The sequence below is a fragment of the Sminthopsis crassicaudata genome, chromosome X (assembly GCF_048593235.1).
Source record: "Sminthopsis crassicaudata isolate SCR6 chromosome X, ASM4859323v1, whole genome shotgun sequence".
In the NCBI taxonomy this organism is placed as follows: domain Eukaryota; kingdom Metazoa; phylum Chordata; class Mammalia; order Dasyuromorphia; family Dasyuridae; genus Sminthopsis; species Sminthopsis crassicaudata.
The window spans coordinates 31,616,135-31,639,188 of NC_133623.1; the positions used below are offsets into that span (position 1 = coordinate 31,616,135).

The window sequence follows — 23,054 nt, forward strand, 5'->3', positions numbered from 1 at the left end:
TGAAATAGCAGCAAAACAGTCTGCATGCTGCCATTGTCTGTAGTGATGAGCTCAATACATGCTCATTGATCAAGATGACAATGAACTTCAATTGGCATTCTGGGTCCTTCAGGAGTGTGGGCCAGGGATTACTCATGGCTCTATTATTCTTCTCAATGGTGTCACCCAAATTCTGTCTGGGGGACAGACCTCTGGGCCAATAAATGCCAGATCTTATGCTGGGTCCCCATGGGACATGACTCTATTAAAGATAAAAGAGGGACTAGGACAATATAACCTCAGGACACAGAAGAACTTTCCAATAATTAGAAATGCACAGAAATGGAATGGGTTGTCTTAAGATGGAAGAAACTCTCTGCAACTGAATGTGTTCAGGTAAAAACTGAATGGCCTTGTATGGAGAGGGGTGGATCAGAGTCAGAGGACCTCTAAGCATGGTACGCTGGTGACTGTTTAACAACCAGCTCTCTGAAAATATACAACACATTTTAAATTTACTTTGCATTACAAACATTTTCTCCATTGCTTTTTTATGTCTAGGTAATTGACAAACAATAAATCAAGCCCTGACTTCTAGCACTGGCTGTTATCTATGCTCACACCAAAAATTTAACATTCAGCTCTCATGAGCTTGTAGCAGCTACTTTCAGCATGCTCCTTTCTTCCTCTAAGATGACTTATAATTTGGAGATTCTATGGCACCACACACATGTGTGTGGTGGGGAAACTATTAATTTGGGATAATTTGAGGAATCATAGATAAGTAGATTCTAGGAGCTGATGTAGAACTTAGATGTCATCTAACCCAGCCTTCCAGTCACTGCAAGACAGTTCCAAGGACACTCCTCCCTCTGTATCTTCTTTCATGTTTTTCAATATTTAAAAAACCCCACGAATCTATTAAGGGCTAGCAGGCCTGACACAGGGAAACATAATGAATGTGGAGTTAGTGGTCCTACGTTTGAATTCTGCTGTGTTACTTACTACATCTGCTATTCTGGGTAAGTCATTTTTTGGTCATAGGGCCTCTTTCTTTAATCTGCAGAATGGGGCAGTTGGAGGAAATGACCTTTAAAAATTCCTTCCAGGTCAGAGTCTCTGGTCCTATGAATGATCATTCAAGTTGGGGCTGAAAGGCCCTCCAGGCCATGAAGCTGGCTCTCTGGGATTCCCTTCTCTTCTTACTTCCTTTTTCTTAAAGCCTGTCCTATCTGCTTTTGAACTTGAGTCTTAGGCAGTTTGGTGATGATGGTGATTGTGTTTGCTTTCCCAACTAATCTGTGAGCCTCTTGAATCTAGAATGCAAAGTAGAATGTAATATGTGCACAGGAGAGGAACAAGCATGGGAGCATAACTGCAAGGGAGAGAATCAGAAAAGGCTTCATGGAGGGCACAGGATGTGAACTGAGCCTCAAAGGTTCAATAAGGGGAGGGCATTCCAAGCAGAAGTAATAGACTCCAGGAAGTGAAGACAGAAGTGGGATGTAGCTACCCAAAGAGACAGTGGATTTTAGGCTATATTCTTCTTCTTTCTTCTTGACATCAGTTAGTAATAGCAGCACCTCATATTTGCATAGCACTTGAAAGTTTATCAAATGCTTCCCCCCAACACAGAGTGGGGGGTTCACATCTGGGGACTGCCCTTTAGGGAGGACATTGACAAACGGAAGAGCTACCAGAGGAGCAGGCCGAAGAAGAACAGGTGGTCTGAGTGGTTCCACAGGTCTGGAATGCATTCCCTCCACCCCACTCCTTGGGATTCCTAGATTTCTCCCCAACCACCTCAAACACAGGCTTTTACTGATTCTCCATCCCCTTCCCTTCCACCCCTCTTCCACTAGCCCACTTTCCTCTTTGAAATATATTTATTTCACATATTTATATTGACACATTGTATCCCCTCAATAGAATGTAAGCAGCTTGAGAACAGGGACTTTTTATTTGTGTCTTTATGGATCTTTAGTAAATGTTGAATTGAGATCGCAAACAGGAATATCTTCCTAAGAGATGCCCAGATATGGAAGGGACTACTTGAGGAAGTCTTGAGGTCCTCAGTAGTGGAGGCTGGATGTCCACTTGTCAGGTTTGAAGCGAAATTCTTATGCAGGATTGGGCTGGACTAAATGAATCCTATGGAGTCTTCCATAACTTTAAGATTCTGGGATTCTGAGGGTGGATAGTGAAGTGCCTGGAAATTATGTCAGATGAAGGATAGTTGGGCAGGTTTAACCTGAAGAAGATTTAGGAGGAGACAGAAAAGCCATAATGTACAAGAAGGTTTGAACTCATTCTGTGTGCCTCTGGAAGGTAACATTATACAGATAGGGGAGTGGAAAGATCCTCCTACATATGAGAAATAGCATAATCCAAGGTGGAGGTGAGAATGTCTCTGGAATATATCGTCCAGTTACATCAAACTCAAATAATAAAGGGGCCACTAAACGACACATTAGGATCCCTGCAGGCCACATCTTCACTTAGAAAAATCACATATTATCATTATCTGTGTTCTATTGTATTTTTGTTTATTCTGTTACATGTTAGTCATTTACTTTTGAATCTGGTTCAGGATCACTGGGGAATCTAGCCATGTCATTGGGTCTGTGGGCCTCGTGTCTGATACTTCTGGACTAGATTACCTCCAAGGTCTGGATCTGTGATTTTCTGCTGGGATGGTCACTTCCCCCAAAGGCAAAGACAGGTTTATATGAAGCTCATTCAGGCCATACTGGGAGGAAGGGCTAAGAAATATGGCACTTGTTGATAGTAAGGTACTGAAGGTAACAAATGGTCTACAACTCTTTGTCACTTCTGGGCTACCTTGATCCTCTTGGACACCGGGAAGCTCGACCTGCCCCTACTATCTGTTCCTTTTGACTCCTGTTCCCCCCCCCTCTACTTCCATATCTCTAGCCCCTCTGTATCTGGAACCCCACATGTGGCCTTGCATGATGCTACTTGGTGATTCATTTTCAGCAGAGGCCTTCCACATGGGTGGTCTCCTCCTGTTCTCTGGCTCTCCAGGGCAGTAAGAGCAGCACATACACTAAATGGGAAGAAAGGAGACAATTTTGCTCAGAATAATACAGAGTTAATTATATCCATAGTCTGTTTTTGTCAAGTGGAGAAAAATTGTCTTGGGCTCATTAAACTGGACTCCAGAAGTCACCCATTAAGAGTTCAAATTGTTGGCTAAGATGACAGGAACAAATAATGATGAATGTTGGAGGGGATGTGGGAAAACTGGGACACTGATACATTGTTGGTGGAGTTGTGAAAGAATCCAGCCATTCTGGAGAGCAATTTGGAACTATGCCCAAAAAGTTGTCAAACTGTGCATACCCTTTGACCCAGCATTGCTGTTATTGGGATTATATCCCAAAGAAATACTAAAGAGCGGAAAGGGACCTGTATGTGCCAAAATGTTTGTGGCAGCTCTTTTTGTTGTAGCTAGAAACTGGAAGTTGAATGGATGTCCATCAATTGGAGAATGGTTGGGTAAATTGTGGTATATGAATGTTATGGAATATTATTGCTCTGTAAGAAATGACCAGCAGGAGGAATACAGAGAGGCCTGGAGAGACTTACATCAACTGTTGCTGAGTGAAATGAGCAGAACCAGAAGATCACTATACACTTCAACAACAATACTGTATGAGGATGTATTCTGATGGAAGTGGAAATCTTCAACATAAAGAAGATCCAACTCACTTCCAGTTGATCAATGATGGACAGTAACAACTAAACCCAGAGAAAGAACACTGGTAAGTGAATGTCAATTGTTAGCACTGCTGTCTATCTACCCAGGTTACTTATACCTTCGGAAGCTAATAATTAATGTGCAACAAGAAAAAGGTATTTACACACATATATTGTATCTAGGTTATATTGTAACACATGTAAAATGTATGGGATTACCTGTCATCGGGGGGAGGGAGTGGAGGGAGGGAGGGGATAATTTGGAAAAATGAATTAAAAAAAAAAAAAAGAGAGTAGAAGAGGCCATGAACAGAACAGTCTGATCAGAACCAACTATTAATGGGGGAATAAGAAGGGGGAAAAAAACTTGAAATCAGATTAAAGAACCTTGAATCCCTAAGTTAAAAAAAAAAAAAAAAAAAAAAAAAAAAAAAAAAAGAGTTCAAATCGTCTTTGCAAATGGTTTGAATGTGGCCCATACTTGATGTTCACATAGCTACCTTGTTATTGAATGTTCTTTGACCTAATTCTGTTCTTGGAAATCTTCTGATAAGGATGTTTCAACATAAGGATTCCTTTCCCTAAGTTTCCTAAGTAACTATATGTAACTCTTTCTTCATTCTCAGGATATTTGCACCTAGCACTTTTGCATGTACATGAGAGCTAAAGGGATGACCTTCATAGTAAGGAGAATGGCTCAGTCTAGTTTGGTGCCTGAGAATCCTATCTGGCTGCCTGTCCTGAAATTGCTTTCTTCTGTACTCCAGGTGGCCATGTCCTCCAGTTCTGGTGTATTTTCACTCCTACCTTCACCCCAAACTCAGAGGAAAGAGAAACTTGCTCCTTTTTCCTGTTTGTGAAAAGGATTGGCTTGAACTTTAGTCTTTTTTGTCCAGCAACTTGCAATTATTGCCAAGGGTGAGGATAGGGGCAGGATGAGATGGACAGTGGGATAGAGCATGGAACTAAAGACCTTGAATTAAATTTTGCCTCTATGATTTACCTGTTCAGTGACTCAGGATAAGTTACTCAGTCTGAGTCTGGGGTCTCCTCATTTGCTAAATGGGGAAAATAAATTCTTACTGCCTACCTCATAAGACTCATAATGATAAATTGATAGGCAGAGATTGTTAGAACTGGGAGGGAGATTTGAGACCATTAGTGCTACTTTAACTCTGCAGAGACTTGATTTTGCCTGCTAGCTTGGGCAGGGCCAATACAGGAAGCCACCCTTCTCTTCCCACAGAGCTCTGCAGTTTCTCACCCAAACCAAAAACTTCCAAAGACAAACCTGTAGCTTCAGGCAGAATACACTTAATACATTTTAAAAAAATTTTGGCACCTTGGAGCTCTGCAGATCACTTGCAATGTCTGGCTTGGGGGGGAAAAAACTCAGAAATAGGATTAGCATTTCTATGACCTCACTGGCTGATATTTTCAGCTTACTGCATGGCACATACAGATTTTAGAGCAGACATTTTTCAAAGGGATCTTTTAAACAGGGGCCTAAAATATGTAAACAAAAGCAAGAGGATTCATTTTTATGACTCATAATTATTAAATAATATGAAATATAAAATAAAATTATATTATTATTCTAGTTTAGAATGAGACATTGCATTTATAACCACAAAGTCCTATTATAGTGTCTCATATGGCATGGAGGTCACCCTGGGTACTGGAAGGATTTGCCAGTTAAACCTCAGGCATAGCATCTTCTCTCATTCTGTAAAGGCTGTGACTATAGTCTCCTGCCCTATGAGGCCTTTCCTGGTCTCCCAGGCAGTGTTTCTAGATATTCCCTCATTTGGATATTAGCTTGTTGAGCAAAGTGCCCATTTCATTTTTGTCTTTATATCAATAATACCTAGCACAGTGCCTATCACATAGTAGACACTTAATAAAGGTCTATTGATTGATTTTGGTTTTGTCCTTGAAAAATCTGTTCTGATCCTAATTGTGTTTTCTTAAATGATTTCTTTATTTCTACTGCCCCTCGACTCCAGAGCCAGTACCCTATCCACTGTGCCATCTAACTGCCCGAGTTATTTATTTATTCATTGTGGGGAAATTTGGGGTCATATGACTTGCCCAAGGTCACACAGCTAAGCCAGGTTAAGTGTCAGAAGTTGTATTTGAATTCAGGTCCTCCTGACTCCAGGGCCATCTTTATTTCTTCTAGAAGTTAGTTGTATTTTTCCTTATATTTATAGACTTGGAGTTCAACTATGTCTTGGCTTGTTAAATCTTGGATTCTTTCTTATTGAGGTTTTATGGATTTTTTTGGATTACATTTCACCAATTCTGGGAAATCACCTTTGAAAATTTATACAAGTAATGCTTAGGTTCTTTGCTTTTCCCAAGTTCTTTTGAATGAATGTAATGGAATATCATCGTCCCTAATCCTAAGATTGCTGTGTCTTTTTTTTTTTTTTTTTAATGTTTATTTTTCAGTAGTATTTTATTTTCCCATTATATGTAAAGATAGTTTTCAATATTTATTTTTATAAGATTTTGAGTTCCAATTTTTTTCTCTCTCCTTTACTTATCTCCCCCCTTAATAAGACAGCAAGTAATCAGATATACATTATACATGTACATACATTTTAAACATATTTCCAGATTAGTAGTGTTGGGGAAAAAAAAAATCAGAACAAAAGAGAAAAAGCACAAGAAAAGGCAAACAAAAAAAAGTAAAAACAGTATGCTTTAATCTTCATTCAGTCTCCATAGTTCTTTCTCTAGATATGGATGACATTTTCTATGTAGATCAAAGGATATGCACAGTTTGATAGCCCTTGGACATAATTCTAAATTGGTTTCCAGAATGGATCCTTTCACAATTCCACCAACAATGTATTAGCATCCCAATGTTCCTGTATCCCTTCCAACATAGATCATTATCTTTTCTGGTCATCTTAGCTAATCTGAAAGGCAAATAGTGGTACCTCAGAATTATCTTAATTTGCATTTCTCTGACCAATAGGATTGAGAGCACCTTTTCATATCACTAGAAGTTGTTTTAATTTCATCATATGTATATGTATATATGTGATGGTGGCAAACATTTTGAAACCCAAAGATTTGAAAATTTAACATGCTAAAACTTGAATCAATTATTCTCTATTGCATCTTACAGATTTTCTTTCTCCTAAAAAACTAAAGTTCTTAATGTTTTAAATTTTCCAGGGCCTCTGGGGGGTACCCTGTATAAATACAAGTTACTGCTATGAGAGGAGTGAGAGAAGAAATGAGAGGATTATAAAGCTTATAATGTCCAAAGGAGACACTCAGATTGTTATTCAAGCATGGAAGGGGAAATGGGTTGAAAGTTTAGAAGATGTGAAGCAGTTTATTGAAAACTGCATATATATACATATGTATGAAAAAGCACATATCAACATTATCTATGTTTTATTTTATTATTAATTATTTAATTAATATTTCCCAGGCCATTCCATCCTACTCCTTGGTACTCATGTTCTCTTTTCATACTAGCTGTGTGATCTTGGACAGATCACTTAGCCTTCCTATACACTAGGCCAATGATGTCAAGCTAAAATGGAAACCATACCACTAAATTGTATATTAAGGATTCCTGTGGGCACCATATTGACTCAGAAACTCACATATTAACATTCTCTATAATCTATTATGCTTTTATTTATTTTAAAAAATATTTCCCAATTACATTTTAATCTGGTTGAGGTTGCATTTGGGAATGTCACAGGTTCTTTGTTGGACACCTCTGTTCTAGGTAATTGAGGCTAAAAATTCTAGACAAAGTGCTGACCTGCCTTGGTAGAAGCAATTTTCTATGCCAATAAAGGTACAGGTCCAGTGCCTATGCAGTGCCTATCTATGCTAAAGCTTGTTATCTTGGAGGGGGGGGAGGGAAATAGAATTAATTCACTTCTTTGTTTACAAATATAAACTTCCCCTGCAAGTCCCAACCATTGTTCAGTCCCTTTCCTGGCTCCCTATGTATGTAAGAATGTAAGGGCAAGAATGTCTTGGTTACTAGTATTTTTTTTTCCCCTGAGGCTGGGGTTAAGTGACTTGCTCAGGGTGACAGCTAGGAAGTGTTAAGTGTCTGAGATCATATTTGAACTCTGGTCCTCCTGAATTCAGGGCTGGTGCTCTATCCACTGCGCCATCTAGCTGCCCCGGTTACTAGTATGTATATCACCAAGTGTTTAATACAGTTCCTGGGACTTAGTAAGTTTTTTATAGGTGTTCTATGAAAATTCTGAATAAATTAGGCTCTCTATTGCATGATACTGATTATTTCCCTCCTATAGAATTGAAATTATTAGGATTTCAAATTATACATGATATTTGGTCTTTAAGGAGATTCAGTATAACACTTTAAGGCAACAAGGCTGTGAAATAGGAAATACAGGTAGGATTATCCCCATTGTACAGATGAGGAAATGAAGTCTCTAAGAGGTTATAACCTTTAAGTCATTGATGGATGGGGAAGAAGAATACTTTGTACAAATATTCTTGATTTGTGGAAGCAAGAGGGCTACCTGCTCTGCACAGGTACAGGCCTGGGAAGAGAATTTAAGCGCCAGTGTGGAATGTGTTACTTGGAATTGGTAGAAGTCTTCCACCAAGCCATGGGCCTTTAGGCCTGAAGAAGCATTCTGCTCTAAGAATAGGTCTAAAGGCTCAAACAGAAGTTGGGGGTGCTTACTCAGAGCCATGTAGAGAATTAGCACCAGTTGGGGCAAAGAGGCCTTCCCCCAAAAAAGATCTAAACATCAGTGAAGTGGCTTGAACAGGATAAAGTTTCAATTTCCTGAACTCTAGGCATTTTGGATTCCTAATCTCCACTAGAGTCACTTAGTTTAGAGGACTACTATGGGAGAAGAGTTTACCCTTTCAACCCTTTGGATCCCAGTAAACTCCAAATACTCTGGTAATTTACCTACCCAATTAGGCTTTGGGATTTGGGCCTCCCCTCCCTTTCTTCAGGCAAGAATTATCCAAGCTGCCTATCTCTGTCTGGGGATTTCCCTGACTTCTGCTTTGTGCTTAGAGCTAGTTTTATGAATTCCTCTTATAAACTTCTCAAAAAGAAAAAAAAAAAAGAAGACAAGTCAGCAAACACACATATAATAACTCAGATTTCTGTAGTGCCTTAAGATTTATAAAGACCTTAAGGCTGACACTGAGCCAATAACATTCTTCCCATTTTCATGAGAAAGAAACTGAAGCTCAGGGAATTTGAGACACAGTAATTGACAAAACCCAAGTTCAGTAAGTAGTAAAGCAACCATTCAAACCCCCCCCACACTTGTTCTTTAAGTTCTCTGTCAGCTGTAGACCTTGTTGCAGTCCTTGTTTAAGAGCCCAACTAACCCTTTCAGTCCTGGGTTCTAATAAGCCATAACAATAAGGGATTCTAATGATTTTAGCAAATTGTTCAGTATATGGACCAATCTGGGTCAGATCTTGAATGAAATATATTGAACACAGAAAATTGTGGGAATGAACTTTGTTTTTTTTTTTTTTTCCTGCTCATTTTCATCACTTAAGAGGTGGGGAGGGAAGAGGTAACAGACACATATTAGAGCAGCAGTACCACCTGCTGGTTTGAGTGCTGGCCTTGGAGAAAGGGATACAAGGTTCAAATCTTGAATCTAAAGCATATTGGCTTTGTTACTCCGGACACATCACTTAATCTCTCAGTGATCAAGCCTGTTCTTGAGATTAGAAGTTCCAGAAAAATTATTGCTCTGCGTAGTGAGGGGAACTGGTAGGTTTTCCCTTTATGTTTTCTTGGAGCCTTTTGTTTTAAGAGCACAATCTTATATCCCCTCTCCCCAAGGGGAAGCTATTGTGTTAAAGAGAACATTTAAACCAAAATGACAGTGACATTATATGACAGTACAGGCCACATTCCCCACCTTTAGTCTTCCTTCTCCATCCCCTTTTCTCTCCCCACATCCAAGGAGGGAAGAGAGGTTTTCTTATTGTGATGAGAATTCCAACACTGGCAGCTTCCCTATAGTGATTTAGAACTGGAAGGTACCTCAGAGGTCATTCAGTCTAATCCCCTCATTTTGCAGATGAGGAAGTGGGGCCTGGGATTCAGCAGCCACACATTGGGTCCTGTTCTTCCCAGGGTCAGGCACCACAGTTTGAAAAAAGCTGCAGAGGAAATTGGGCTGAGACAGACTTATTCCTTGCCAAGTTCCTATGCAGATTTCCTAGGAACTCAGCTGAGCCTATGAAAGAACTTGAGAGAGCTGCCTATTCCTTTGGGAAACCATCAAGGCAAAAAACTTTTTTTTTTTTTTTTTTTTTTTTTTTTTTTTTTTTGCCCTAGCTGGGTGACATTCAGTCCTTCAGAGAAAGACTAGGTGTTCTGCATTTAAATTTTTGAGCCAGTGGAATCATTTTCATGATAATGAGGCCTTGAAAAGGAGAAAAGTCCTGATTCCTGCTTTTTGTGCAGCAAGCTTTTTTTTTTTTTTTTTTCTTTTTTTTAATCTGCTATCTACAATGTTCTGGGTCAGTTGCTGGGTTTACAAAGTAACATGAGATAGTTCCTGCCCTCAAGGAACTTTATATCATAATAGGAGGAAGTGATGACTTGTGTAGATAACTAAATGCAAAATATGTGTAAAATAAATACAAAGTCAAATGGGCTGGAAGAGGGCTCTAAGATAGGGGTGGTTGGTGGATAATGGTTTGGAAAGGAGGAATTTGAGTTTAGCTTTGAAGAGATTTAGGGATTTCAAGAAGCAGAGCTTAGAAGGGATAGTACTCAGGCATGGACAAAGACATGAAGGAAGGAGAGGGTCTGTAAGTATATGGAGAATAGTATGAAGGTAAGTTTGGCTGAATGTGGGTAGATCAGAACCAGATTGCAAAGGGCTTGAAGTGTCAAATAGAACAATTTGTATTTTACTTGGAGGCAACTAAAAATATTAAAGTTTTTGAGTAGAGTAATGGCATAATTAAATATGTTTAGGAATATATAATATTTGCAGATTTAAATCTCCATTTATAGCTATTTTTGTCTTCTAGCTTTTTGAAAAAAAGTTTATCTTCTAGTATATATATATATGTGTATATACACATATATATATAGATAGTTGCTATGTTTGGCACATATGAATACAGAAATATTAGTTTCCAACCAATTATAACTTTAAAAAATTGTTTTTTCTTTTTCTTCTTTTCTTCTCTTGCTTTATTGTCTTGCTGTTGAATGGTACACTGTCAAAGGTGGAAAGCAATGTAGAGACCATGTGATGTAATCCTCATTTTGCAAATGAGAAAACTGAGGCACCGAGAGCAACAGGTAGCTGGTCACAAAGGCAGAACTAGAGCCTCCAGGCCAGTGTAGTTTCTATCCTCTCATTCCTCCTACCACCCCAATCATCTCCTTTGTAATTTTCTCTGTTTTAGTGAAGGGATCCACAGAGGCTGATAACTATGAGGGAGAAGGAAATGCCAAAGATAAAATCAAGGTTATGACCCTGATATAGTGGATCAATGGTGATATTATAGACGGAAGTGATGAAATCAAATGAATGAGCAAGTTTATTTGGAACATATGGTGGCAGTAGGAGTGGTTGAGATGTGTAAACAATTGGAGAGTCTGGAACTGATTTATAATTTTCTTTCACTGTTTATGCTCTTCCTGGTTTAGGTATCAATACCATATCTATATATCATGAAAAGAATTTAGTAGGAATTCTTCACCTATTTTTGTGGTTTGGGACTCAAGTGAAGTAGGATGTGGAGGTATAAATTAGGGAGTCATCTGCACAGAGGTGGTAATCTAAGAAATTGGGAATAAATACAATTGGGAAGCAACAGAATGTAGAGAGAGAAGGGATCAGTGGGAAGACAGGTATGCTAATTTACTGCTGGTGTGTTGGTGAAATGGTTCCACCATCCTAAAAACTAATTTTATGCAAGATACTATATTGTTCAGACCCTTTGAACTAGAGATCTCATTATATGGACTGTATCCTAAGGTGGTTGTGACAAAAGGAGGGACCATAGGTACAAAAAATGTTCATAGCAAAACTGTTTATGATAATAAAAGCAGGAAAGAAATATGGATCCAAAGACTGAGGAATGGCTGGACAAATTGGGATATATGGATGTAAGGGCATATTGCTGTGCCATAAGAAATGAAGAATTCTGACAGACATGGGGAGACTTTTTAGAAGGGATGACAGAGGGAAGGAAACTGAGTCAAAAGAACGGTTTCCACAAGGACTACCTTAACTATATAAACAAAATCAAAGGGACCAAGGAACAAAACTGTGGTCAATTATGCCAGGCAATGTGAAAGGTTACATTGTCAAAGTTAAAGGACACAGTTCTCCTTTCTGTAAACAAAGAATGCTTTGACTTGGAGGATATATACTTTCACTGTGTTTGCTTACGTGTTTGAGAAGGGTCAGTGTATCAAAACCAAAATGAATCAATACATTTTAACCAGAAGAAAAAGAGAGAGAGAAAAACAAGGGCTGAGCTTAGAGAATATTGATAGTATGGTTGGTAAGATAAGGAAGCCAGCCATCTGAAAGAGAAGGAGCAATTAGAGGGGTGAAAATAAGACTAAGATAATGTGGTGTCTTTGAAGATTAGGAAGGAGTATCTGGCAAGAGACTGGGGTCAGTAGTGTCAAAGGTCGCAGAGGGATCAAGGGGGATGAGGACTGAAAAAAAGGGCATCAGCTTTGGTTGTGATCGTTTGAAGGAGCAGTTTCCGGAATGTCTGGGATTGCAAAGGGGTTGAGGAGAAAGCAATTTGCGTGGAAGATATTGGACAAACGTAGCTTTTTGGAGAAGTATGGCAGGAAGGGGAGGATAGAGATGAGCTGATGATGGTGAGATGCTTTGGAAGGGGTCCAGAGGTGGTTTTGATCCAAGAGAGATTTGGGAATATTTGTAGGTAGATGGGAAGAAGCCTTTTTGGCCCCGTTTTCTCACCTGTAAAAATAAAGGACCTGGAACAGGTGATAACTGAGAGTCCACCTGGGTGAAAGTAGCAGAAGCAGATTTATATTTAGTTACAGGAAAAACTTTTTTTTTTTTTTTCCTAAGGAAAAACTTTCTAGCAATTAGAGCTATTCCTAAGTGGAATGGGCCGTGGCTTGGGGAGGTAGAGAGTGACCCAAGAATCGGGGCGTGCCGTCATAGCACCCCGTTAGACTAGGCTCGCAGGGGGCTGGGGTGTGGTTGGAAGGCGTCCCCGGAGTGAGGCAAACAAAGGCTGCGCCGCCCCTTCGCTCCCTTTCCCTCCCCGCCAGTCCCACCCTCGGACTTTCTGCCGCAGCGAAGTCGTCCTGCTGATTCGGGCGCTGGCCACCTCCTTCTCCTCCAATCACGGCGGGCTCGGCCCGGGCCACAGCTCCAACCCGCCCGCTGCGGCGCCAGCCCAGCCTCTTAGGAGCCTTCTCTGTGCAGCATTGCTGTCACCCTTCCGATCTCCAATCATTGCAGTCCGCGCCCCTCCCCTCTTCTGGCCCGCCCCGCCTCGCGCCACCCACTCTCGAGGCCCGCCCCGCTCCTGCGCGCTCCAGCCGCGTGCTGCGTGTGCCCTCCTTCCGGGCGTGCGCGTGCGTGTGTGCGCGCGCGCGCGGAGGGCTAGTTCGGGCGTTCGGTAATCTCGTTTGCTCGTTCCGCCTGCGCCTCCCCCTCCTCCCTGGGAGTCGGCTTTCCTCGCTCTCCCGTGTCCTAGCGCGCCTCCTGGTCCTTTCGGCCCCCCTCCTTCATCTGCCCCTCGCCATTTGCTCTCCAGAAATGCTCTGCGGGGGCTCAGCGCGCTTCCTAGCCCTAGCTTTCATCTCAGCGCTCCTGCTGCCCGGAGGTAAGGCTGGCCTGTGGCCGGTCGGGGGAGGGGAAAAAGGGGGGAAAGTGAGAGAAAGAGGCATCCCCCTCCCCCAGCCGCCCGGACTGCTCGACGTCCGTTTCGCAGGTGCGAGTCGGCTTTGGCGGGAGGGGGGAGGGGCAGGGTCGCGGCAGCCCGTTCTTCTCGGCAGGGAGCTTCCCTTCCCCTTGGCGTGAAGCCCCAGCAGCCCAAGCCGAGTCTCTCCCAGAGGGCGAATGGGAGACCGGCCAGACTCAACTCGGAGTTGGTTAGTTAGGAAAGAGGGAGGGAACGAGTTGGCCAGCCTGGGAAGTTTGGCGGCCCGGCACGGGGTGTGCTTGAGCAAGCGGCCGGCCACCTTTGGGTGCTCACACCGAGGGGCAGGCAGGAGGAGCCACCTCAGCCCTACTTTTGGAAGTTTGGCCTAAGCGAACGAGTGGGATGCCCGGGACTTTTGCCCCCTGAAAGTTTTCCGTGCCCTGCCACACTGGCCTGCTGGCGGGGTGTTTGGAGGCGGGCACCTTGGAAAGCCTTGTTTTGAGCATCATCACCCTTGAGCGGTTCCCAGCTGCAGAGCGTTGAGCTGAGTGGGGCCGGTGCTCTCCGTGAAATGCTCTGCCTTGCTGATGAGACACCTGTCTCAGCAGATAGCGGTTATTGTTCGGCATGGGAGGAGGAGAATAAGCTTCCCTGAACTGGGCTTTTGTCCTGGAGTTAGAGCATTGCCACTTCTGTTGCTGGCGCCCCGTATGTGGAAGTTCAATTGTTGCTCTGAGAATGGAATCACAGGCAGCAGAATGAATGAATACAGGGGAACCACAGCTCCTCTCTTCCCTCCCCCCAAAATTGACCTTCCACGTTTTAAGTGCATACAGTGGACCACAACGACCAGATTCCAAACTGGGTTTTCGAAACCATGACTTAAAACGTTTGGCTTGGGAGGTAGAGAAGTGAGGGCTTAAACTCGAGCTTGGTAGGTTCAATCCTACCTAGTTCAATCCCTTTATTGCAAGAAGGAGGAAAAAACAAGCCTAGAGAAGTGAAGTCATTTACTCAAGATCACATTGAAAATAAGGGGTACAGCAGGTAATTCAGATTTAAATTCTCTGACTTCATATTGATGCTTGTTCTGTTGGAATCTCTTGCCTTTTTACTCGGTGTGGGAAACAGTTTTTCTGATTGGAGGCCATGCTACCAAGTCTGCCAAAGTGGTTTTAGGTAGAGTAAGGACAAACTGATGATTTACTTGTGTGTGCAGGTAGGTAAAAGTGTGGAGTTTCTGGTTTTAAAATCAGACTTTGCCAAGTTTTTCTGGGCTCAGTGAAGTGACAAATATTAGAAGCTAAAGAATAGGAATTGGCTATTTCTAAACAGGGATTCTTTCAGACTGCTTTATTGAAATAAGCACAACTTAGCAAATAGTTGTTGGATCAAATAATCTTAAAGATTTTGTCCAGCTGTAAAGGTCTTTGATCAGGTTTGTGAACTTTAATTGTAATTGGTTTGACTTGGCAAAGGCCTCAGTTTACCATGAAAATTGTCCAGAAGCCTCTGTTGTTTTGACTCAGTAATTTTCAGAGGGAGTTAAGATGAGAAATCCCAACAGGACTTGATTCTCAAATGATCGCTGAAGCCAGTCACAAAGAGAATAGGTGTATATGATTAGAAATCCTGTCAAGGCCTCAGTGTATGGAAACTAGAAGTCAGGTTCTTAAGACTTCAAAGGTGAGGAAAAGCCATTCCTTTTTCTGTCTATAATTATGGATGATAATTATCAATTTATTGTGTTTTTAATTCTGAAAATCCTTTGAGGACAAATTACCAAGGTCCTTTTTGGTCCCTGAGCAAACCCAGAGACAGGTTGTGGTTAGGGAATTCTGGAAATTGAAGTTCAGATGTGGGGTGCATCCTGCATGCTTTGTTTATGCCATATTTTGAAGGAGTGAAGTGTTTCTCAAGAAGGAAATGTCTAGAACAATCTTTTTTTTAAAATTTTATTTAGAATTTTTTTCAACAATATATATGCATTAGTAATTTTTTTTTTTATATTATCCCCTGTATTCATTTTTCCAAATTATCCCCTCCCTCCCTCCCTCTACTCCCTCCTCCCGATGACAGGCAATCCCATACATTTTACATGTGTTACAGTAAAACCTAGATACAATATATGTGTGTAAATACCATTTTCTTGTTGCACATTAAGTATTGGATTCTGAAGGTATAAGTAACCTGGGTAGATAGACAGTAGTGCTAACAATTTACATTCACTTCCCAGTGTTCCTTCTCTGGGTGTAGTTATCTCTGTCCATCATTGATCAACTGGAAGTGAGTTGGATCTTCTCTATGTTGAAGATTTCCACTTCCATCAGAATACCTCTTCATACAGCATTGAAGTGTACAGCGATCTGTTCATTCCACTCAGCATCAGTTGATGTAAGTCTCTCCAAGCCTCTCTGTATTCCTCCTGCTGGTCATTTCTTACAGAGCAATAATATTCCATAACCTTCATATACCACAATTTACCCAACCATTCTCCAATTGATGGACATCCATTCATCTAGAACAATCTTTTTTAAGTACTAAATTTTGAACTCCTTTGGGTAGACATTTTTGAAATGTATGATAAGCCTCTGCCTTGTTAAATAGATATACATATTTCAGTACTTTAAAAGATACAGGATTTCATTCATACATATTTCCTTTTCATAATTTCTTTTATATGAAACTGGATGTTTCACACTGCTTGCATTTTTTAAAAAGTCCATGATCAACTGTAAATATTAATTACCTTCAAATTCTCCTTCTTTGTGCTTCCTTCAGAACTTCTGTCCTTTTTATGTATTTTATAAAAATCCCCTTTTAAGTAGGTATTTAAAAGAAATTTCTGTTGCTAGCCTTTCACCTCTTCTCCCCCCAGTTAGAAACTTAAAGAGAAAAAAAAAAACCCAAAAACTTTTGTAAGAATTAAGCATAGTCAAACAGAATGAATCCATATAGTGGCCATATCCAGAAGTATATGTGTTGGTACCTTGAATCTTTTACTTCTGTCAGTAGGTGAGTAATGTGCTTCATCATCAATCTTCTGGAGACATGGTTAGTCATTGATCAGAGCTCTTCAGTCTTTCAAAGTTGTTTTTATTTATAATGGTGCTCTTTATAATATGGGCTTTCCTACCTCTCTGCCTTAGTCCAAAGGTTGTCAAAACATTCTAACCAGATTAAAATGTAAATTAGAAATATCTATATCTATATATATATTTACAAGTATACAATGCTTTGTTCCTTTTTAGAAATATTTTTTTAAAATGCAGTAGAACGTAGATAAATGTCAATATGTGGTCTTCTAAGTCAGTATATACCCTATGCCCTTAAATGCAGTCTGGTGTCATTTCCCTCCCTCCCCCACCTCCCTTTTCTTTTTTAGGTTAAATATGTGCAATCCTTTTAAACATTTCTGTATTTGTCATATTGTGCAAGAAAAAGTCAGACCAAAGGGGGGAGGGGAACATGAGAGAAAAAACAAACAGGTGAAAATACTATACTTTGATCTACATAGTTCTCTCTCTGGATGTGGATGGCATTTTCCATCCCAAGTCTATTGGAATTGTCCTGATTCACTGAATTGTTGTAAGGAATCAAATCCATCACAGTTGATCATCACATAATGTTGCTGATACTGATACAATATTCTTATGATCTGTAAGTCATTTTTTGAATCAAGGGCAAGGGTTTTTTTTTGGTGGAAGGGGACACTTAGGCCTTAATTTGAAGGCCTATCTTTCCTCTGGGGACTAACCTGGTCTCTCTTAGCTTCACTGGCTTGGTCTTTGCACAACAGAGAATGCTAGATGCCATGTAATGTTTTTAAAAATTGATATAAGTAAAAATAACTGATGTACAAAGTGTATATGACATTCCTGGTTTTGTTTTTTTTTTTTTTTTTTTTTTTTTTTTTTTTAATCCCCCACCTTGCCTCTTTGCTGAAAAGAGGTATGTATGATTCATTGAACAGTTCCTTAGGACCAAAGCTGACTATTATGATTATTCAAAGTGTGACTTTTTTCACATTCTTTTCACTTACTTTGATATAGTTATGATGTATATCAGGGGTTCTCAAACTATGGTCCACGCCCCATTGAGGACATTTATGTGGCAGGCCTGGTTATGGAAAATGGGCTGAGGGGCGGAGACAGAGTGTGAGTTTTTGTTTTCACTATAGCCTGGCCCTCCAACAGTCTGAGGGACAGTGAACTGGCCCCCCCTATTTAAAAAGTTTGAGGACCACTGATGTATATTATTGCTTTGGTTCTAGTTGTACTTTATATCAATTCAGACAGATCTTCCCCAGTTTCTCTGAATTTACTTCAGGCATCATTGAGTAAGTAACTGCTGTGAGCCAGCCATTGTGTTAGGCCTTGGGGAATTTTTTTGTTTTTAGATCTGTAATTTCATAGGGTTTTTGGTACCTCTACTACCACAGATTGGCACATTCGAAAAATATAAAATCTTAGAGTTATCTAGGGACAATGATTTGCCTACTTCCCCATAGACTACCTGTGAGCTGAGTATACAAATATAAAGAAAAAGCTCCAGATCTCAAAGAGTTTACATTCTACTTGGGTATGCTGGAAAAAACTTATACATATATAAATAATCTAGAATACATGCAAAATAAATACAATGGAAAAAAATCAAGAAAAGTCTTTTGTAGGAGATGGCTCTTGAACTCATCCTTGAAGGAAGCTAGGGCTTTCAAAAGGTGAAGAAGTTACATTCCCAGCATGGGATACAGATTGTGAAAAGTCATGGGAGCAGTACATGGAGTCATGTGTACATGGAACAAGTAGAAATAGAGTTCTTGGGAAGAATAATGTGTAATCAGTCTGGAAAGATAGTTCTGGTGCCAGATCATGGAAAGTTTTATTTATTTCTCAATTAAATTTTATTTTACTAAATACATGTAAAGAGAGTTTTCAACATTCATTTTTTTTTTTTGAGAGGTGATTAGGGTTAAGTGACTTGCTCAAAGCCACACTGCAAGTAAGTGCTAAGTGTCTGAGACAGGATTTGAATTCCTGTCTGACACCAGGGGTGGTGCTCTATCCACTTTACCATATAGCTGCCCCTCAACATTCATTTTTGTAAGATATTTTTCTCCTTCCTTCCCTTATTTTTCCTCTCCTCCAAGACAGTAAGCAATATGATAAAGGTTAAATATGTGCAATCCTTTAAAAAAAAAATTTTCCTTATTTGTCATTTTGTGCAAGAAAAATCAGACCAAAAAGAAAAAAAGCACAAGAAAGAAAAAGCAAATAAAGGTGAAAATATGCTTCAATCCATGTCTAGTCTTTATAAGTCTCTTCTCTGGATGTGGATGGCATTTTTCATTCCAAATCTATTGGAATAGTCTTGAATACAAACTTTCTTTAAAAAAAAAAAATACATCCAGCCATTCTGGAGAGCATTCTGGAATTATGCCCCAAAAGTTATCCAAATGTGCATACCCTTTGACCCAGCAGTGTTACTACTGGGCTTATATCCCAGAGATCTTAAAGGAGGGAAAGGGACCTGTATGTGCAAGAATGTTTGTGGCAGCCCTCTTTGTAGTGGCCAGAAACTGGAAACTGAGTGGATGCCCATCAATGGGAGAATGGATGAATAAATTGTGGTATATGAATATTATGGAATATTATTGTTCTGTAAGAAATGACCAGCAGGATGAATACCGAGAGGCCTGGACAGACTTACATGAACTGATGCTGAGTGAAATGAGTAGGACCAGGAGATCGTTGTATACTTCAACAACAACACTATATGATGATTACTTCTGATGGATGAGGCCATTTTCAACAATGAGATGAACCAAATCAGTTCCAGTAGAGCAGTAATGTACTGAACCAGCTACAACCAGCAAAATGACTCTGGGAGATGACTATGAACCACTACACAGAATTCCCAATCCCTCTATTTTTGTTCATGTGCATTTTGGATTTCCTTCACAGGCTAATTGTACACTATTTCAAAGTTCGATTCTTTTTGTACAGCAAAACAACTGTTTGGACATGTATACATATATTGTAATTAATTTATACTTTAACATATTTAACATGGATTGATCAACCTGCCATGGAGGGGGGGAGGAGGGGAAAACTTAGAACAAAAGGTTTGGCAATTGTCAATGTTGTAAGATTAACCATGCATATATCTGGTAAATAAAAACTATTAAAAAAAAAAAAAAGAGCTAAGTCTGTCATAGTTGATCAACACATCTTGTACAAATATTCTGGTTTTGCTCGATTCACTCAGCATCAGTTCATGTAAGTCTCTAGGCTTTTCTGAAATTGGCCTGCTCATCATTTCTTACAGAACAATAATCCGTTACATTCATATATCATAACTTATTCAGCCATTTCCCAACTGATGGGGATCTGTTAGGATTACTAGGTGAGAACTCAGGTTGTCTGGACAATTACAAGGTGAGAACTCAGCTTCTGGAGACAACAGCACGCTACAGGGATCTACTCATTTTCCAGTTCTTTACCACCATGAAGAGTACTACAGACATTTTTGCACATGTGGGTCCTTTTCCCTCTTTTATTAACTCTTTGAGATGCAGACCCAGTAGTGAGACTGCTGGATCAAAGGGTATTTTATAGCCCTTTGGGCATAATTCCAAATTGCACTCCAGAATGGTTGGATCTTTTCAAATCTCTATCAGCAGTGAATCGGTGTCCCAGTTTTCCCACATTCCCTCCAACATTTATCATTATCTTTTCCTATCATCTTAGCTAATATGATAGGTATGAATATCTCAGAGTTGTTTTCATTTGCATTTCTCTAATCACTAGTGAATAAATCACATATCTTTGGCCCAGATGGAGCATAAGGTTTATTTAAACTACTTTTGTCTTACCGTAATCTGAATTCAATCTCTTACATGATTGGTCAATTATTTTAAAATTATAGACAATTGAACTATTATGGCTGTGGTTTGCAGAAAAAAAGATAGGCTAGAGCAGGGGTTCTCAGATGCTTTCCGCTGAGGACATTTATGCAGCCCTCCACCCGGTTATGGCAAATGGGCTGAGGGGCGGAGACAAAGTGTGAGTTTTTGTTTTTACTATAGTCTGGCCCTCCAACAGTCTGAGGGACAGTGAACTGGCCCCCTATTTAAAAAGTTTGAGGACCACTGGGTAGAGCTAGATTGTGATGAGTCTTGGAATAGCTGACACTATTCTTAAAGCAGTAGCACTGCTTTTGAAGGTTAGTATCTGTGGTTTGAGTAACAATTTCTGTACTTTGTGAGTAACATTACATAATGGAATGGGTGCAGAACTTGGAATCAGGGTCTGAGTCCTAGCCAAGACTCTACAAAGCTGTGGAACTAAAGCAAGTATCGACCTCTCTGAGCCTTGGTGTCCACATCTGTAAATTATTTACTTGGTTATTGGGAGGAAAGTGCATTGCAGAAGTCAAAAGTGCTGTAGAAATGTGAGTGGATTAGTAGTTGATTTTTCATTGTGGGGTGGACGCATTCATGAATGTATTTGGATCCTTCAGTTATCCTTATCCCAAGGGCACAATTCCATCTGCAGGAACCACACATACATTCTAATGGATGTCTGGCATTCCTGAGTAGCTTGATTGTGGATCCCCTTTCCAAATTATAGGTTCCATCCCTCTATGAAAAGAATGGTGGTGCTGTAAAATTGACTAGGATGTAAATAATACCAAATACCAGCTAAGCACTCATTATCATGAAGCTCTTGGCAGTGCAGGATAGTGCAAAAGAACATTGGATTTAGAGCAACAAGGTTTGGGTTTCAGAGCCGGTAAATTTTGCGGACTAAGCTGTTTCATCAGAATGATGTGAGGAACAGAGTATATTAGCTCACAGCTGGCATTTATATAGCAATTTAGGGATTATCTTTTTAGATATTTATGAGACTTGATTTTTTCAAGGAGCTTTCTGCATAGCAACTCCATGATGTAGGTAGTGTAAGTAATAATGTCAGTGTTTTACAGATAAGGAAACTAAAACTCAGAGAAGGTGAAATGACTTGGGCCTTGGTGACTTAGCTTACATTGATATTCTGACTGAAATTCCATTGTTTTTTCCTTTTTACAAGTGCTCACAGCCTTAGGTCTGAAAAAGAACCTTAGAGCTCATCTAATCCAATCTCCTAAGGCATTTAGATGGTGAAACAGCAGAGAGTGCTGGACCTGGAGTCAGAAAGACTGAGTTCAAATCTATCCTCAAACACTTCCTACCTGTATGACCCTGGGCAAGTCACTTCACTGTTTGCCCTAGTTTCCTCATCTGTAAAATGTGCTGGAGAAGGAAATGGTGAACCCCTCCAGTATCTTTGTCAAGAGGACACAGAGTCAACAAGTCCAGCCTTTTCATTCAACAGGATGAGGAAATTGGGATGTTGAGAAACTAAGTGACTTGGCCTGATGTCATTCAGCCAGTAAGAGGCAGAATCACTTTTCTTCTTGGTTGGTAAAGTACTTTGGCTGTAGCAGTATGAGAGATTGTTGTTAAATTCCTAGTAGCCTCCAAACCATCCTGCTTATCTCTAGGTTTATCCTTCACTTCCTTAAATACTCAAATAGATCTATGATCTAATCTATCCAGAAATTCTCTCCAGTGATGCAGAGGTCTAGCCATCCATGCCTGCCTGTTCAATGTGATACTCCTATGGGTTCTATGTTGGAAATCTTCCTTCCTTTTTCCCCAAATATGAGGCTGTCAGTAGAGTACTTCGGCCATCCACCTTTGGCCCTTCACCTTTTCAATGTGATCAGCTCATCTATTTTTTTGTCATTTATTTTTTGATGTCCTCATTTATTCTTGCCTTCTTTAGAATTCCTTGTTATTGTATATGTTGCTGTCTACGCACATGAGGTACTTTTTTGTTGCCCTTTTTATGATGTTTATATTTAGTTCCCTGGAGGCACAAACATCCTTGGTCTCACTATCATACAGCACTACCAATAAAATCTTTGTATTGAAAACATGGGCCTTTGGTGTTGTGGGAAGCTTAGGATGAGTAAAAAGCCCTGCAGTTCTCCAAAAGCAACCCAGTCCTTTCTTCTCTTTTTCAAATCTGAGTCTGGCTTATCCGTACTGTTTATATCATTTATATCTATATCTGTCTCTCTAGATAAATATCTCTATTTAGATAGCCATATAGCATTTCCGTACAGATGCATGTTGAAATCTGGATGATTGATATTTTTCATTCATTTGATCTTTCCTCTGTGATGGACAGGCCAAAGTCCTTTGAGTGATTACAGATCTCTTCCAGGAGGCTCTGTAAGGTGTTAGGGCTTGATGCAACCAACAAAATGTCATCTTTAAACAGGAGCATCTGGAGGCATTCACAATCTACAGAGAATCCTTTCTTGACCTGGACTCTGCGCTGGATCTCCTTCATCAAAGTGACAAATAATTTTGGTGAGCATACATCTCCCTGTTTTATGCCTCAACATCTCCCTGTTTTATG

The 23,054-nt window shown here is 40.1% G+C and overlaps 1 protein-coding gene across 1 annotated transcript in view; it reads left to right on the forward strand.

Annotated features, from left to right (window-relative positions):
• CD99L2 (CD99 molecule like 2) overlaps positions 1 to 23,054 on the forward strand; it is a 141,117-nt gene that overhangs the window by 50,157 nt on the left and 67,906 nt on the right. Inside the window, exon 4 of the mRNA XM_074278369.1 lies at positions 13,179 to 13,545. Coding sequence (XP_074134470.1) covers positions 13,179 to 13,545 — 367 coding nt within the window. The remainder of the gene's footprint in view (positions 1 to 13,178; positions 13,546 to 23,054) is intronic.